The sequence below is a fragment of the Canis aureus genome, chromosome 8, assembly GCF_053574225.1.
Source record: "Canis aureus isolate CA01 chromosome 8, VMU_Caureus_v.1.0, whole genome shotgun sequence".
In the NCBI taxonomy this organism is placed as follows: Eukaryota; Metazoa; Chordata; class Mammalia; order Carnivora; family Canidae; genus Canis; species Canis aureus.
The window spans coordinates 34,767,909-34,784,417 of record NC_135618.1 but is presented as its reverse complement, the minus strand read 5'-3'; the positions used below and the strand labels follow the sequence as shown (position 1 = coordinate 34,784,417).

The following is a 16,509-nucleotide window of genomic DNA, read 5'->3' as shown; positions in this document are numbered from 1 at the left end:
CCTGTCTATCATAAATAAATAAATGAATGAATGAATGAATAAATAAATAAATAAATAAATCCCTTTAGAATTCTCTATTCTCAATCCTTTATTGGTTTTATGAAATGCTTTCTGTGAGTTGCCTTTTTACTTTTGTAAAAGTGTCATCTGATGTACAAAAGTTAAAAAATTTCAGGGTCATCTGGGTGGCTCAGTTGGTTAGGTGTCTGCCTTCGGCTCAGGTCATGATGTCCTGTGATCAAGCCCTGCATCGGGCTCCCTGCTCCAAGGGGAGCCTGCTTCCCTCTCCCTCTGCCTGTCACTCCCCCTGCTTATGCTTTCCCTGTGTCAAAAGTTTTACATTTTCATGACATCCAGGTTTGTCTATTTCTTCTTTTGTTGCCTGTGCCTTTGGTGTCATAACTAAGAAATCACTGCCAAGTCAAAAGTCTTGAAGCTTCCCTTTATGTTTTCTACAAGTCTTAGCTCTTACATTTGGGTCTTTGATCCATTCTGAATCAGTTTTTATATATGGTGTTAGGTAAGGGTCCAGCCTCAGTCTTTTGCATGTAGATACTTTTCCCAGAATCATTTATTGATGAGACCCCTTTCCCCATTTAGTAGTCTTGACACACTTGCTGAAAATCATTCAAGGATTTATTTCGGGGCTCTCCTTCCTATTGGTCTCTCTGTATGTCTGTCATTATGCCAGAACCATAACTGTTTGACTACTGTAGCTTTGTAGTAAAATTTGAAATCAGGAAGTGTGAGGCCTCCACCTTTGTTCTGCTTGCTCAAGACTGTTTCAGTTACTTGGGTTCCCCTGAGATTCCACAGAAATTTCAAGATGGAATTTTCTGTTTCTGTAAAAAACCTTACTTACATTTGGATAAGGAGTTCATTAAATGTATAGATTATACTCTGGGTGGTTACTGGCATTTTAAGAATATTAAATCTTCTAATTCATGAACATAAGATTCTTTTCCATTTTATTTATGAGGTTTCATTCTTTAAGAAATTGTAGTTTTCATTGTTCAAGTCTTTCACCTCCCTGGCTAAGTTCATTCTGGAGTAGCTCATTCTTTTTGATGCTATTTTAAGAATAATTGTTTTCTTAATTTCCTTTTTAGTCTGTTCATTGTTAGTGTATGGAAACACAACTGATTTTTGGATATTAATTTTGTATTCCCGTTATTTTGCTGAATTTCTTGGTTGTACAGGGATTTTGGTTGTTTTTTTTGTTGTTGTTTTTGGTGAAATCTTTACGGTTTTCTATATAGAAGACTGTCATTTCTGAATGATTTTACGTTTTCCTTTCCAATCTAGATGCTTTTCTTTTTTTTGCCTAATTGCTCTGCTAGAAGTTCCAGTATTACATTGAATAGAGGTAGCAAAAATGAGCTCCTTGTCTTGTTCCTGATCTGAGAGAAAAGCTTTTGCCTTTTACCATTGAGTATGATGGCAGCTGTAATTCATAAATGATTTTAAAAGACTTTATCTATTTATTTGAGAGACAGCATGCACACATAGGGCAAGAGGGAGAGGGACAAGCAGACTGAGCCAAGCACAGAGCTCCCCCCACACAGTGCTCAATTTCACAATCCTGAGTTGAATTCAAGAGCTGGACCCAACCAACCGAGCCATCCAGGTATCCCCCCAAAATGACTTTTATAATGGTGTGATAGTTTCTCACTATTCCTAATTTGTTGAGTGTTTTTAACAAGAAAATGTGTTGAATTTTGTCAAATGCTTTTCCACATCAATTTAGATTATTGAGGTTTTTTTCACTTTCTATTAATGTGATGTATGTAATAGACTGATTTCCCCTATGTTGAACCATCCTTGCATTTCAGGAACAAATTACACCTGGGCATGGTGTATAATCTTTTTACTGGATTCTGTTTGCTAGTATTTTATTGATGATTTTTGCATCTATATTCAAAATGGATATGGCCACATAGTTTTCTTTTCAAAACAGTAGTGTTTTGTTTGGCTTTGGCATCATGGCAATAATGACCTCATAGAAGGATTTCAGAATAGGAAGCATTCCTAATTCCTCTCTTCAGTTATCTGGAAAAGTATGAGGACTGGTGTTACCTCTTTAAATGTTTGGTAGAATTCACCAGTGAAGCCATCAGAACCAGGGCTTTTCTCTGTCAGGAGGTTTTTTATTACCGATATAATCTTGCAGATTATGGGTCTATTTTCTATTCATGATTTAGTGTTGGTTGATTTTGTGTTTCTAGTTATTTAAGTCCATTTCATATGGGTTGTCCAACTTGTTGGCACATAATCATTCATAGTATTCTCCTAAAATTCTTTTTATTTCTGTAGAATAAGAGTAATGTCCCCTCTTTTGTTCTAATTTTAGTAACTTGAGCCTGCCCTTTTCCTTCCCCTAGTTAAATGTTTACCAGTTGTATTCAATGTTTACCAGTTGTTAAACTTTTCAAATAACCAGGTTTAAGGTTTTATTTTTTTCTATTTTTCTGTTCTCCGTTTCCTTCCTTGTGCTAACTTTAGATTTAGTTTGTTCTTTTTCTAGCCCCTTAAGGTCTAAAGCTTTAGGCTGTTGATTTGAGATCTTTTTTATTGTAAACATTTACAGCTATAAAATTCCTAAGTACTACCTTCACTACATCCCAGAGTTTTGGAATATTGTGTTTTCATTTTCATCAGTCTCTAGGTATTTTTTAATTTCCCTTGTGATTTTTCTCTGCCCATTAATTCCCACAAATTTGTGAATTCTCCATTTTTTCTTCTGTTATTGCTTCTAACTTCATCCTGTTATGGTCAGAGAAGATACTCTATATGATATCTATCTTTTAAAATTTTGAGACTTCTTTTGTGGCCTAACATCTGAGCTATCCTGGAGAATATTCCATATGCACTTGAGAAGAATATATGTTCTGGGGACGCCTGAGTGGCTCAGTGGTTGAGCATCTGTCTCTGGCTCAGGGTGTGATCCCAGGGTCCTGGTCTCAAGTCCCACATTGAGCTCTCCTGGAGGGAGTCTGCTTCTCCCTCTGCCTGTGTCTCTGCCAGCTCTCTGTGTCTCTCATGAATAACTAAAATCTTAAAAAAAAAAAAAAAAAAGAGAGAGAGAGAGAGAAAAGTATGTTCTATAAGAACTAGCTGGTTTATTGTGTTGTTCATTTTATCATCTGCCTGGCTGTCCTACTTATTATTGAGAGAGGGTGCTCCAACTATTTTTGTAGAAATGTTCACTTCTCCCTTTAATGCTGTCAGTTTTTGCTTCATTTATATCTATCTGATGGTCTGTAATTAGTTATGGGTCTTTAGAATTTTTTAAAAACCCATGGGATCACTGTTACTTTTCACTTCTAAACCTTTCATTTCCTTACTTTCCCTTCTTAGATGCAGCCTAGATTTCAAGTCCCTTATTAAAATCATTCCCTGGCATGTGTTTCTCTCTCCCTCCATCCTATTCTGTCAAAATACTGACCTTGATTAAATCTCTGTATCCTTAAGTAACTGGTTATGCCTCGAGAAAATACACCACTGTACTGACCTGTCTTACTTCAGTGACAGTGAATTTCAAATGAGTCCTCAGGGTAGCTCAATAATCCTATTACTTTTCCCTGGTCAATATGCTTTCAGTTTCTCAAAGTAACTTCTTCAAAATCACAATGCTTCAACCCCAATCTCCAATTATGTCCCTACTTCTTACTTTGCTAAGAAAATAAAAACAACCAGAGAGAAGTCCTATCTACACCTATCTCTAAATCTGTAAACATATATATATATATATTCTGCTTTCCTTCTCACCTGCACAAAAACTTCAATTATCCCATATTCTGCTGCATCACTGGTTCTTCCCTCTACTTGATCATTTACATCAAGAGACATGCAGTATTAACTCCCAAAATAAGAAAAAAAAACCCACCTCTATCCTATGTTTACTATTTCCCCCTTTACGCTTTCCATGTTTTCAACCTCCTCAATCCTGTGTCCCCATCATGTCCCTAAAACAGTGTCTTTCAAAATGACTAATAATCTGCATGTTGCCAAATCTAGATCAGCCATCATCTTAGTTGGCTTCTTAGCAGCGTTTGACAGAGTTCAACATTCCTTAAAACACTTTGCCATATAAAGGAGTAGGGTATCTAGGGGTGTTGGTGGTTAAGGAAGATGTTCCAGGACTGGCATGTGAACAGAGATATGAATGAGGTGAAACAGCCATGTGAATATTTAGTGAAAGCATTCCTCCAGGCTGATGGCTGCTTTGCTGGCTTATCTTCCTCTATTCCGTTCAATTTTGTAATGCCCAGAGCTTAGTCTTCGTGTTTCCTTATCTATTCTTTAGATACTATCTTCCCAAAGCTTTAATACCAGCTATATACAGCTATATACATTTAATACCAGCTATATACATCAGTATATAGCGGATGACTCCCCAAGTCTTTTCTCTCTGGGGCTCCAGATTTTTATATATCCAATTGCTTATTCAACATCTCCACTTGAGTATCTACTTACATAACTCAAATTTATCTACCTAAAGTACATCTCCTGCTTTTTCTTCCCAAACCTCTTTCTCCTTTTGACTTCTCCATTTCAGTAAACTGTACCATTCACAGATTCAGTTGTTCAAAGCCAACAAGGTTGGAACCCTCTTTGATTATTTTTCTTTCTTATAACTCCCATCCATTTATTAATAGGTCTTTCCAATCCAACCATAACTTCAAAATATATCCCTATTTCAACTGCTACTTATCATCTCTCCTAACACCATTACACTAGTCAAAGTCACCAGTATCTTTTCCCTGAATTACCCATGTTGGTTTTCTTTCTTTTCTTTTTTCAAGATTTTATTTATTTATTCATGAAAGACACAGAGAGAGAGGCAGAGACACAGGCAGAGGGAGAAGCAGGCTCCACGCAGGAAGCCCAATGTGGGACCTGATCCCAGAACTCCAGGATCATGCCTCAAGCCAAAGGCAGATGCTCAACCACTGAGCCACCCAGGTATCCCCCCATACTGGTTTTTTAGCTAGTTTTCCTACTAACTCTTTGGCACTTCACATACTTTCAGCAGTAGCTGGGATGATCTTCCAGACCCTCCAATGTCTTACTATCACATTTGGGATACAAGACCTCATCATAGCCTATAAGATCTAGGCTGGTTCTTTCTCCATCCTCATCTCCTACTGCTCTCCCTTACCCTTTATTCACTCCACACCAGTCATACTGGCAACCTTGCCATTCCTTGAACCTGCTAAGCTTTTATAGCCAAGAAGAGACTTGCTGTGTCTGCATGGAATGCTTCCACTAAATATTCACATGGCTGTTTTGCCTCATTCAGATCTCTGTTCACATGGAACATCTTCCCTAACCACCACCACCACTAGATACCTTACTCCTTTATGTGGCTTTAATTTTCTTTATAGCAAGTATCAGTGTCTAACATATAATATCTATACATATGTACAGACTTATTTACTGTCTCTCCTAAAGGATCCTAAAATGTAGGCTCCTTTAAAGGCCAAGTATGTGTCTCAAATGTCTAGACTAGTGCCAAGAACACAGTGTGCTCAATAATTTTCTGTTGAATGAATGAGAGGTAGGTAGTATGTATGTGTCATTATGTCATTACCTCATCTTTTTATGAATGAGAAAACACACAGAATCAGGGTCAGACAGAGGAAATGTCTCTTTAGTGAAAATAAGGATTATTTTTCTGGTTCTATTCAAGCCATTTGAGATATTCCTTAACCATTTTGGCAAATAATTATTAAAATAACTAAAAACGAAAGCTATCTTGGTATGTGCATTTCTCCTAAAGCAGTCTAGAAAGGGCTCCCGCTAGACTCTCCCCATTAATCACTGGCTCTTCCTGATACTCTCTCCTACCATTGATAAAAGAGGGTGTCTTTTCTAGGTCTCCTTCCCTACCTTTCATAATTTCCTCTCCACCACAGCTCAGAGTCATCAGCAACATCTCATCTTGCCTTACCACCCAAAATGATACAAAGAAACTATCATAGGAATCTAAAGAGTCTGATGGACCCCTGAATGGTAATTGTGTCCCTAATACAAAATAAGCCCTTCCCAGATTAGAATTATAATACTGCCAAAGCTCTCAACAGTATCTGAGCCATACACAGAATGACAAAAATATGCATACATACTTGACATTTTACAAGGATGTCAAAGAAATCTTCATCAGGCTCTTTGTTGTCATTAGTCATCAGGTGGCCAAGTACAGACTTATTGTTGTTTTGTGTTAGACGAAGCCCTGGCAAATTACTGAAACTGGCTCTTTGGTCATCAAGACGGCGGCTCTGTGAGCTGGCAAGAAGGTCTAAAAACTCATCCGTGTTGGGGGACACCATGGAAACAGATGGTGCTATGAATAGGAAAAAAATCCGTAACATCACAAAAATATTTAAGCATATTTTTAATATACATATAGTTCCTTTCAGCCTTGTTCAGTCCCAACATCCACTCTGTCCCCCTGCTTTAGCTTTGTCACTGAGAGTCACTGATACACTGGGGCCTATGATATGGGCAGGTAGGGAAGAACAAATCCCAGAGTACTTCAGATGATCCACTTAAAGGTTATTCAGATTAGACTATATTTCTTTTTATCTATGCCCACTCAAAATATAACTTTACAAGGGGTGCCTAGGTGGCTCAGTCAGTTAGGTGTTCAACTCTTGATCGCAGCTCAGGTCTTGATCTTATGGTCGTTGAGTTTGAGCCCTGTGTTGGGCATGGAGCCTACTGCCCCCCAAAAAGATAACTCTACAAGATCTGGGGCTAGATTTCAGAAGGTAATACATTGTCTTATATCATTTCTCACGTGAGGATGAATGAGACAGTCTTTATTCTATGCCCTGGATAGGAACCATTTAGCTAACTAAGAGTTAAGTCCTAGTCTATGGCAGAGGAAGTCTTTTGGTAGCTGAAGTAGAAAATTTTAAGTAACCCTTCTAAGGCTCAGGCAGGCCTTAGCTTCCGCCTTAGTCATAGGTTTCTCCTCAGTCTGTCTTGGCTTTTTAAAAATCCAGATAGGAAGCATTTGTGATTTACACAGAATTATAAGGTATGTATAACTTAAATTTTTCCCTTTACTATTTTTACTTTTAAAGTTAGATTTTTTTCCCAGTCCCAAAGACTCTAAGGAGACAGTATGTTACAGTTAGTTGAAAGTGCACTGAACTAAAATACAAATAAACCTAGGGGAACTGAAACAAAACTTTGTTCTGAACTGAAGAAATACCAGCATTTCAGATACACCTGGGTTCAGGTTCATTTACTGTACTTGCACTGAAGAAAACTGAACTCTCAGAAAGAAATCACACGAATATCAAAGGAAACTATTAAAATTGGGGGAGAAGCACAATTACTCACTTTTAAGCATCACTCTAGGGGGAGTGGAAGACGCTGCAGTTGAAGCTGGCCCACAGCTCTGTTCTTGTAAACAGCACCTCTGATCATCCATCCGATTGCTCTGAAATCGGCTTACCAGGTCAAAGAACCCTTCATCTCCAATAGTATCTGTACTGACTTTCTGAAATATTGAGAGAAAAATCTTAATATTCCAGCATTATCATCACATCATCAATGGAGCAAAATCATGATACATATGCAAAAGGTAAAGGATGAAGATTAAAAATAAAAATTGACATTTTCATTATAAAGATTTCAAGATGGCAACCTTGATAATAAAGTTATTTCAATCCAACTAATAAAAAGCATTTCTCGTTATATTTTATTTATTCTAGTTATGTATTTTAATTTTTAATCCTTGTAATTTCTAAGGCTAAAGAAATGTACCTCAGACTCTGGGGAACTACTTCAGATACTAAAAGATTTATATAAAAATTAAGTGATCCTAGGCTCAAAGTTCAGTTTTAAGATTCTACAAAAGAATTTAAAAGTAAATTAATCTCTCTAAGAACTTAAAACTAACAAAGCATAGTGATTTTCCAAGGTCCTTTACTATATTTAAAGATTTGAAGCTCTTTAAAAAAACATAAACCTCATATAAATAAATATTTAGGGCAGAAGGAAACCCGTCATACTTTACTTGGAAACTTCAAAGCTTAAAATGACAGATGCAATGTTTAATAAAAAATATTTTGTTTTTCATAATGATATAAGTATTATGGTAGAGGTACATTTATATAAAAAATTATAGGCTTCAGGAGACGGGCAAAACTAATCCTTTAGGGAAACTGTGATATTTGAATTGGCTCCTGAAGAATGAATTCACATTTACAGGTATATGCTTCATAGTGATTAATATGCGATGCTAAAAGTTTGTAGTATTCAGGGGATAATGAACTAAAGGGGGTAGGAGAGGTGAAGAGGTGGGAAGAGGCCACCAAACAAGAGCCTCTGTATGACATACTAACAAGTTATCCTATATGAAGTAAGAGGAGCATTGGTAATAATAATTTTAAGCAGCTTTGAACAGAAACAGAACTGGCCCCTCCAAATGGCTGCAGAGGTTAATGCAGGGAAAGCAATCAGCTCAGTTGCCTATTCCAAACATCTGGGTAAGAGATATAGTAATGCACTAAGGACTATGACATACATAGCAGCTGAGGTTTATTTTCAGAAAGAAGGGGCCGGAGGCAGATCTGAGGGATGCAGGGATTGACTAGATGTGGTTAGTGAAAGAGGGAGTCTAGAATGACACCTGGGTTCCTAACCTGGGGGACAGAGAACATGGCATATATTAAGGGAAACAGGAGGGGTTCAGAGTACAGTTCTTAACATGTTTAGTTTGAGGACTGGGATTAAGTATGTACATAAGCTGTAGTCAGATGCACTTGTAATCACTCACAAGACTTTCCTAGGGGCAAAAAAGGCTTGAATTCAAAATACTGAACATCAAAACACAGGGAGGCCTCAGAAGTATGGACATTTTCAGTTGGGCTAAGTGGGCTTAGTTAAGACCTCAAACCTTGAACAAAGGTATGCCTCTGAGATCTGCTCTAGGTCTAAAAAAATATTCATGGTCCATTATATACCCCATAATATTTCCTTTTGTTAGTCATACACTTGGAAAAAACTACTGATAAAAATCAAGACAAAGGACACCACCAGGGTACAGACATAGGTGGAATGCTGATAAGAGAACCAAAAGAAAGCTGTCCAAAAAAAAAAAAAAAGAAAGAAAGAAAGAAAGAAAAAGACTACCATAAGTTTTCCAAAAGCTCTCATTGAAAAATGGACTTGATAATTTGACGTATCATCTTTGTGATTTATTTTGATTCTTTTATCAGAGTGCAGGTTAGCTTAATTAAAGATACTTCTGATATTTAGAAATAAAATATTATATAGTTATATTTAGTAATCTGAGTCCTGTGATCACTTTTCATCAAAATAGTTTTTAATTCTATTATAATTTCAGTATAAATAAATAGAAATTGATGCTAGCAGATACTATCTTAAATTAGTATTTTAAAATCCTTCAACCTCTAAGTTTAATTTGTTCTAACTTCTAAACTGAAAGAAGGACAGTTTTACTGGGAGACACTGCAGTAAAAAAAAAAAAAAAAAAAAAAAAAGATAATATTTTTGCAAACAATGACAAACAATTACTATCCAAAGTAGTAAAGCAACATATCCATGAATGGAGTAATTATAGTTTCTACCTTGAAAAAGAAAAGATAGGGAAATATGCAAGACTTCTTTGAATAAAAACAGTATTTTGTATTAAATGTCTAATACAAATTACGGAATATTCAGTCTGAATACAAGAAAACTAAAATGTAGATACTTGAAGCACAACACTCAAAAACTTATTATTATACGTACCCTCTGAGAATTTGGAATTCGGCGATCAATGGAATTACTGGCATCCTGGAGAACTTTAGTGGAGGAATTAGTTTTGCACTTTTTCCCCTTTAATCTGTTGACAAAGAGCAACTTTGCAGAAGGTTTGGCAATAAGAGGCTTTTGTTTAGCAAGAATTTCACTGTTCCAGTTCTGTACCTATAAAATTATAAACATAAATGGAAAGCAGGGCATGAAAAAACAGAGCTATCTTTGGTTTTCTATAATATTAACCTGTCTTACCTGTCTTCACCGCCCATTTTGTGTGTGGGGCAGCTTAGATCTCTTAATAAATTCCTTTTTGCCAGTATTTCTATTTTCAACAGCTTATACCAAACGTATACTGTGGACTTCTCATTATCAAAACATTAAAATGGTGACTTTTAAGAACTTAAGAGTAATAAAACAGAGTTTGCCAAAATCCCATAAAAATAAAATTTGAGGGGATCCCTGGGTGGCTCAGTGGTTTGGCGCCTGCCTTTAGCCCAGGGCATGAACCTGGAGACCTGGGATCAAGTCTCATATCAGGCTCCCTGCGTGGAGCTTGCTTCTCCCTCTGCCTGTGTCTCTGCCTCTCTCTCTCTCTCTCTGTGTGTGTCTCTCATAAATGAATAAATAAAATCTTAAAAATAAAATTAAAATAAAATAAAATTTGGTCAGGGAAAGAGCAAGTTTTATTCTGGATAAGAGTTAATTAAAAATGTTACAACTGGAAATTTTGGACATATGCAGAATTTTAAACTGTAGAAATTAATATCTAAAACTTACATAGCTGTAGCAATTTTTTGGTGATACTTTTTGTTTTCACTAACTACTAAATTCTCAACAGGCAAAAACCATCTAATGAGCAATTTATATAGGCCTAGATCTGGTTTAAATATACTTAACCTCTAAAAAACAGACTCAATATAAAAAATATTTACTGAGTAGAAAGGAAAACACACAGTATGTACAGTAGCTACGTGACATTTGCAACTTTAACATTTCAATCTTGTTTGTAAGTAAATCCAAAGGTCTATGTTATGTAATAACTGATAATTTGATAAAACATGCTTTTTTTGTAGTTACCTCATGAGGCACAAATTAGAGTTAGGTCCTGCCCTCAGGCTACCATACCTCAGAGAGACAGGCAGCTAGTGAGGAAACCAAGCTATCTGCATCAAATGAAGCTTTTTTCTCTCCCTCTGTTCCTTTTCTTATACAGGTTATAAGGGGAAGGTGATACTACTGCTGGAGTGAACTTCAAGGTCTCCTGATTTTAGAGACAGTAAATGGCCCCAGATGTTAGAACACCTAAATCCCAAGTAGAAATGTGAAAAACTTTAAATGTTTCCTATATACTTATTTGGACTTCTCTCTCTCTCTCTTTTAAAGATTTTATTTATTTATTCATGAGATACAGAGAGAGGCAGAGACACAGGCAGAGGGAGAAGCAGGCTCCTTGCAAGGGAGCCTGATGAGGGACTTAATCCTCAGACTAGGGTCATGCCCAGCTAACGCTGATGCTCAACTGCTGAGCCACCCAGGTGTCCCGGAAATAATTTTCCTTCATAATTCTGAGGACATTGTTCCAGTCTGTATTCTTGAGTGTTTCTGTGAGAAGTCCAAATAAGGGATGCCCAAGTAGCTCAGCGGTTGAGCGTCTGTGTTAGGCTCAGGGCATGACCCCAGTCTGGGGACTAAGTCCCATATTGGGCTCCCTGCGAGGAGCCTGCTTCTCCCTCTGCCTATGTATTTGCCTATGTTTCGTGAATAAAATCTTTAAAAAAAAAAAAAAGAAAGAAAATTATTTCTAACCAATAATTCCACACTAAGCAGAATGACCAATCAAATGTGAGAGTAGCAAAAAGGCATTTTCCAACATCTGTGGTCTGCAAGAGTTCCCTGCAACTGTGCTTTCTTAAGAAGCATCTCTAACACAGATGTTTCTTTTTCTTTATAAATGGTTTTTTACTTTGAGAGTAATGAAATAACTCGATGCAACTTTATGATGAGGAAAAGAAAACACAGAACTAATCCCAAACATATTTAAAGATAGAATTTTGTCATTATTTGGCTCTTGGAAAAGCCAACTTTGAGTTGAATCTGGTCACTTTTTTTTTTTTTAAGATTTATTCATTTATTTATTCATGATAGATATATATATAGAGAGAGAAGCAGAGACACAGGAGGAGGGAGAAGCAGGCTCCATGCCGGGAGCCCGATGCAGGACTCGATCCTGGGACTACAGGATCGCTCCCTGGGCCAAAGGCAGGCGCCAAACCCCTGAGCCACCTAGGGATCCCCTGAATCTGGTCACCTTCTTAATGGAATCTACAGTTAGTACCCTACAGAGCTAGGCACAAGAGTAAATTAATCAGTACATTCCTACAAGAATAAAAAAAGAGACCTAAATTGACTTAAAAGTTTTTTTAAAAAATAATTTGCAGATTAGATAGCTTTGGAACTGACAAGATAAGAGGTAGATACTTGCGGGAAATCACAAAGTCCTTCAGAGTTTTTGAACAACTTTAATTGTTTGGAATAAAAAAATATTGGCTATAAATTCAAGTTAATTAGATGTTAGTCTTAAGAAAACTATTTCCACAGAAATGTCAATATTAAAAAATCATATGCCTATTATAATACAGCAGAAAAATGTTTAATGGCATGAAAATGATGTATTAACTATGTATTATAACATCTGTAATATAATATTCATATAAAAATGCAAGATGAATAAATATCAAAATATTAATAACTGTAGTTACCACTAGGAGGTGAGATTACTCATAATTTTAATTTCCTTGCTGAAATTTTCTGAAGTTATTATAATGAGCCTATTTTATAAAGAATATTTTCTAAAATATACCACAGAAGAACAACCTACCTTAACAATGTAAAATTAAGTTAAGCAAAAGTGGAAGCAAGCAGCCTTCATTTTTTTTCTTCAAAAACCTTTTTACAGGGTGAGGGGATGGGTGAAACAGGTGATGGGGATTAAAGAGTATACTTGGCATGATGAGCACTGAGTAGTGTACAGAAGTATTCAATCACTATATTATACATCTGAAACTCGTAACACTGTATGTTAACTAAACCGGAATTTAAAAACTTAATAAAAAATAATAAAGAAAAATAACCTTTTAAAAATTATGTTATGTTAAAAGAGAAAAAGCCCAGATAAGATCTTGAATAAAAGTTGTTAGTTAAGAGAATGCTTTTAAGAAATGTAGCTAGAGGGATCCCTGGGTGGCGCAGCGGTTTGGCGCCTGCCTTTGGCCCAGGGCGCGATCCTGGAGATCCGGGATCGAATCCCACATCGGGTTCCCGGTGCATGGAGCCTGCTTCTCCCTCTGCCTGTGTCTCTGCCTCTCTCTCTCTCTCTCTCTCTCTCTCTGTGTGACTATCATAAATAAATAAAAATTTTTTTAAAAAAATTTTTAAAAAAAGTAAGAAAAAGAAATGTAGCTAGAAAATATAGCTTGCTCATAAATATCATTAACCTTGCAATAATGTTGCTGTTAATGCAGTGTGTGGGGGGGAGCCTCTTAACCTTTTTAAGTTTTTCTGATCTTCTTTTAGTTAAAAAAAAAAAAAGGAATACATGTACATGTTAAAATATTCAAACAGTTCAAGCTATATATGAAGTAAATATCTCTCCTAATTCAGACACCCAGTCCTTTTCCCAGAAGCAGTTGTTAGCAAGTTTCTTACATATTCTTCCAGAAAGGCTGTATGTATCTATAAAGAATATATATGCATAATACTTTTCTTATACAGATGGCAACATGTTATACACATTCTTTTTGGACTGTACTTTTTTCTGATTCTTTTTATTTTTATTTATTTTTTCCTCTGATTCTTTTTAAAGGAAAATTTTAAAGTGATACCCATACAAGACAAGGTTTATTTATATTATTCATTTAAGTTAAAAGTTATTTAAATATTTGATTTTAACAGTTCAAGAAATGTAAAACATAAAAGCTGCCAACCTTTTCTGGTGTTAACTTCATAAGTTCCATGTTTTCCATACTGTGTCGGCGTCCAAACTTGGGGCGTGCACCTTTGTAAAAAGAAAAATAATAATAATAATTCAAATAAACTGGGGACCCCTTAAGACTACAAGTTCAGCATCTCTAGGTTATTCAATTTTAAAATGTGTAAAACAAGCCCATATGGAAGCAAAAAACGTACAAACATGTATTCTTTTAAGAATAATAATTTTCCATACCAACTACATAAAAATAGAATATCCACTCCCTCTAAAATGCTTTGATGTAAGGAAGTTACATTTTGGTTGGAAACTGACTTTGGTTACTAACAATACCCCTTAATTTAGAAAAGGCGTTTTATAATAACTGGTTTTATACTATCCACATAGACTTAAAAAAAATAAGAAGGAAAAATCTTGTATGAGCTTACTTATAGTGGAAATCAAAAATAAAAAAAGAAGAAGAAAAAGAAAATATCTGAACTAGGAAAAAGATGGTAAACTTGAGTTTACCAGAAACAGAGGGGGTTAGGGAAGGGAGTAGGGGAGGGGAAGGTGGTCAAAAGATACAAACTTCCAGTTATAAGGTAAGTAAGTATTAGGGATGTAATGTACAACAGGATGACTATAGTTAACACTGCTATATGATACTTAGGAAAGTTGCTCGGAGGGTTTATCCTAAGAGTGCTCATTGCAAGAAGAGTTTTTTTTTTTTTTTTTTTCCCTTCTTTTCTATCTGTATGAGAAGATGGATGTTAGCTGAACCTACTGTGGTGATCACTACGTATGTTAATGAGGCAATCATGCTGAGTACCTTACACTTAGTCATGTATATCAAACATTTCTCAGTAAAACTGGAAAAAAAACCAAATCAAATCAAAATAACATCCTTAGTACTATATCGTTACTTTCTTTTCTTTCCTTTTTTTTAAGTAGGCTCCATGCCCAATATAGGGCTTGAACTCATGACCCTGAGATTGAGTTGCATGATCTACCAACTGAGCCAGGCAGGTGCCCCTGTTGTTACTTGTTGTTACTCTTCTCTAAGTTACTCATTTCTATTTTAAGAATGAATTAGATAGTAAAGTTAAAATAAAAGGTTCTCAAATTTTTTCAATAATCATTAAATATAGAGAATTTTCATATCAATTCAGTCTTTTAAAGATCAATATTTTAAAGACATGATATAAGGAATATATGATACCTAATACCCAGCTTAAGAAATAAACCATTTTCAACACATTAACTCCTCCTCTGTGGGCAGCCCCGGTGGCACAGCGGTTTAGCGCCGCCTGCAGCCTGGGGTGTGATCCTGGAGACCCGGAGTCGAGTCCCACATCAGGCTTCCTGCATGGAGCCTGCTTCTCCCTCTGCCTGTGTCTCTGCCTCTCTCTCGCTCTCTCTGAATAAATAAATAAATCTTTAAAAAAAATATCTAACTCCTCCTCTGTGACTCTCTCTATAACTTGCCTCTTTCTCTGTAATTTTAATATTTTTATTACATATGAATAGATCTCTAAGCAATATAGCTTATAATAAATAAATGCTTCCGTACTGTATATATCATCTAACTTGATTCCTTCAAGCAACATTATGTTTTTGAGATTCAGCCAAGTTGCTATGTGTAGTTTAATTTTTTTTTTTTTTAAGATTTTATTTATTCATGAGAGATAGAGAGGCAGAGACACAGGAAGAGGGAGAAGCAGGCTCCATATGGGGAGCCCGATGTGGGACTCGATCCTGGGACTCCAGGATCATGCCCTGGGCCAAAGGCAGACGCTCAAACACTGAGCCACCCAGGCATCCCCAGTTTAATTTTCATTACCATTTTAGGACTAGGAAATTCTTTATCTGTTCTACTGGGGACACAGATTTATAGACTGGTTCCAATTTTTTTTTTTTTTAATCAGATAAGCAGTACTCCCAAAGAAATTCTTGGAAATGTATCTTAGTGACATGAGCAAGAGTTTCTTCTAGTTTGGGTATTGGCGGTATGTAACTGTGAGTAGAACTGTTGCTCATATGCTTAGTACATCCTCCACTTTACCAGAATGTTGTCAGACTGTTCTTGAGAGTAGACATATTTCTATCATTATCAATACTGAGTAAGAGTTTCCATTACCCACATTTCAATACTGGTGTTCTCAGACCTTTCATCTATTTATTATTTTTTTTTTAAAGATTTAAAAAATATTTTTTAAAGAATTTATTTATTTGACAGAACAAGAGCACTAGCAGGGGGAATAGCAGGCAGAGGAAGAGGGGAGAAGCAGGCTCCCTGCCCAGGAGGGAGCCCTATGTGGGGCTGGATCCCAGGACCCGGAGATCATGACCTGAGCCGAAAACAGATGCTTAATCGACTGAGCCACCCAACGTCCCGTCCCTCTAGGAGCATTTCTAACCCCTTTGCACTTCAGTGGACTGGGGTTTCTTACACCATGCAGGTAGAATAAATCAAATTCCAAACCAGGACATAGGCAGGCTTAGGAATTCAGATTCTTTTTTTTTTTAATTTTTATTTATTTATTTATGATAGTCACACACAGAGAGAGAGAGGCAGACACATAGGCAGAGGGAGAAGCAGGCTCCATGCACTGGGAGCCCGATGTGGGATTCGATCCCGGGGTCTCCAGGATCGCGCCCCGGGCCAAAGGCAGGCGCCAAACCGCTGCGCCACCCAGGGATCCCAGGAATTCAGATTCTTAAGGAACACTCCCTTTCTCTACCTTGAGCCAACACCAGAAACT

At 36.5% G+C, this 16,509-nt stretch overlaps 1 protein-coding gene across 8 annotated transcripts in view; it reads right to left on the bottom strand.

The window, feature by feature from the left end:
- The window catches only part of GPSM2 (G protein signaling modulator 2), a 61,520-nt gene that overhangs the window by 15,439 nt on the left and 29,572 nt on the right, over positions 1-16,509 (bottom strand). For all 8 annotated transcript variants that reach the window (XR_013384666.1, XM_077905720.1, XM_077905717.1 and 5 more), the window contains 4 exons: positions 13,764-13,834; positions 9,772-9,948; positions 7,354-7,513; positions 6,129-6,346 (listed from right to left, as the gene is read on the bottom strand). Coding sequence is in view for 7 of the 8 variants with exons in the window: in XM_077905720.1 (XP_077761846.1) it covers positions 6,129-6,346; positions 7,354-7,513; positions 9,772-9,948; positions 13,764-13,834 (626 nt within the window). In the remaining variant the exon portion in view is untranslated. The remainder of the gene's footprint in view (positions 1-6,128; positions 6,347-7,353; positions 7,514-9,771; positions 9,949-13,763; positions 13,835-16,509) is intronic.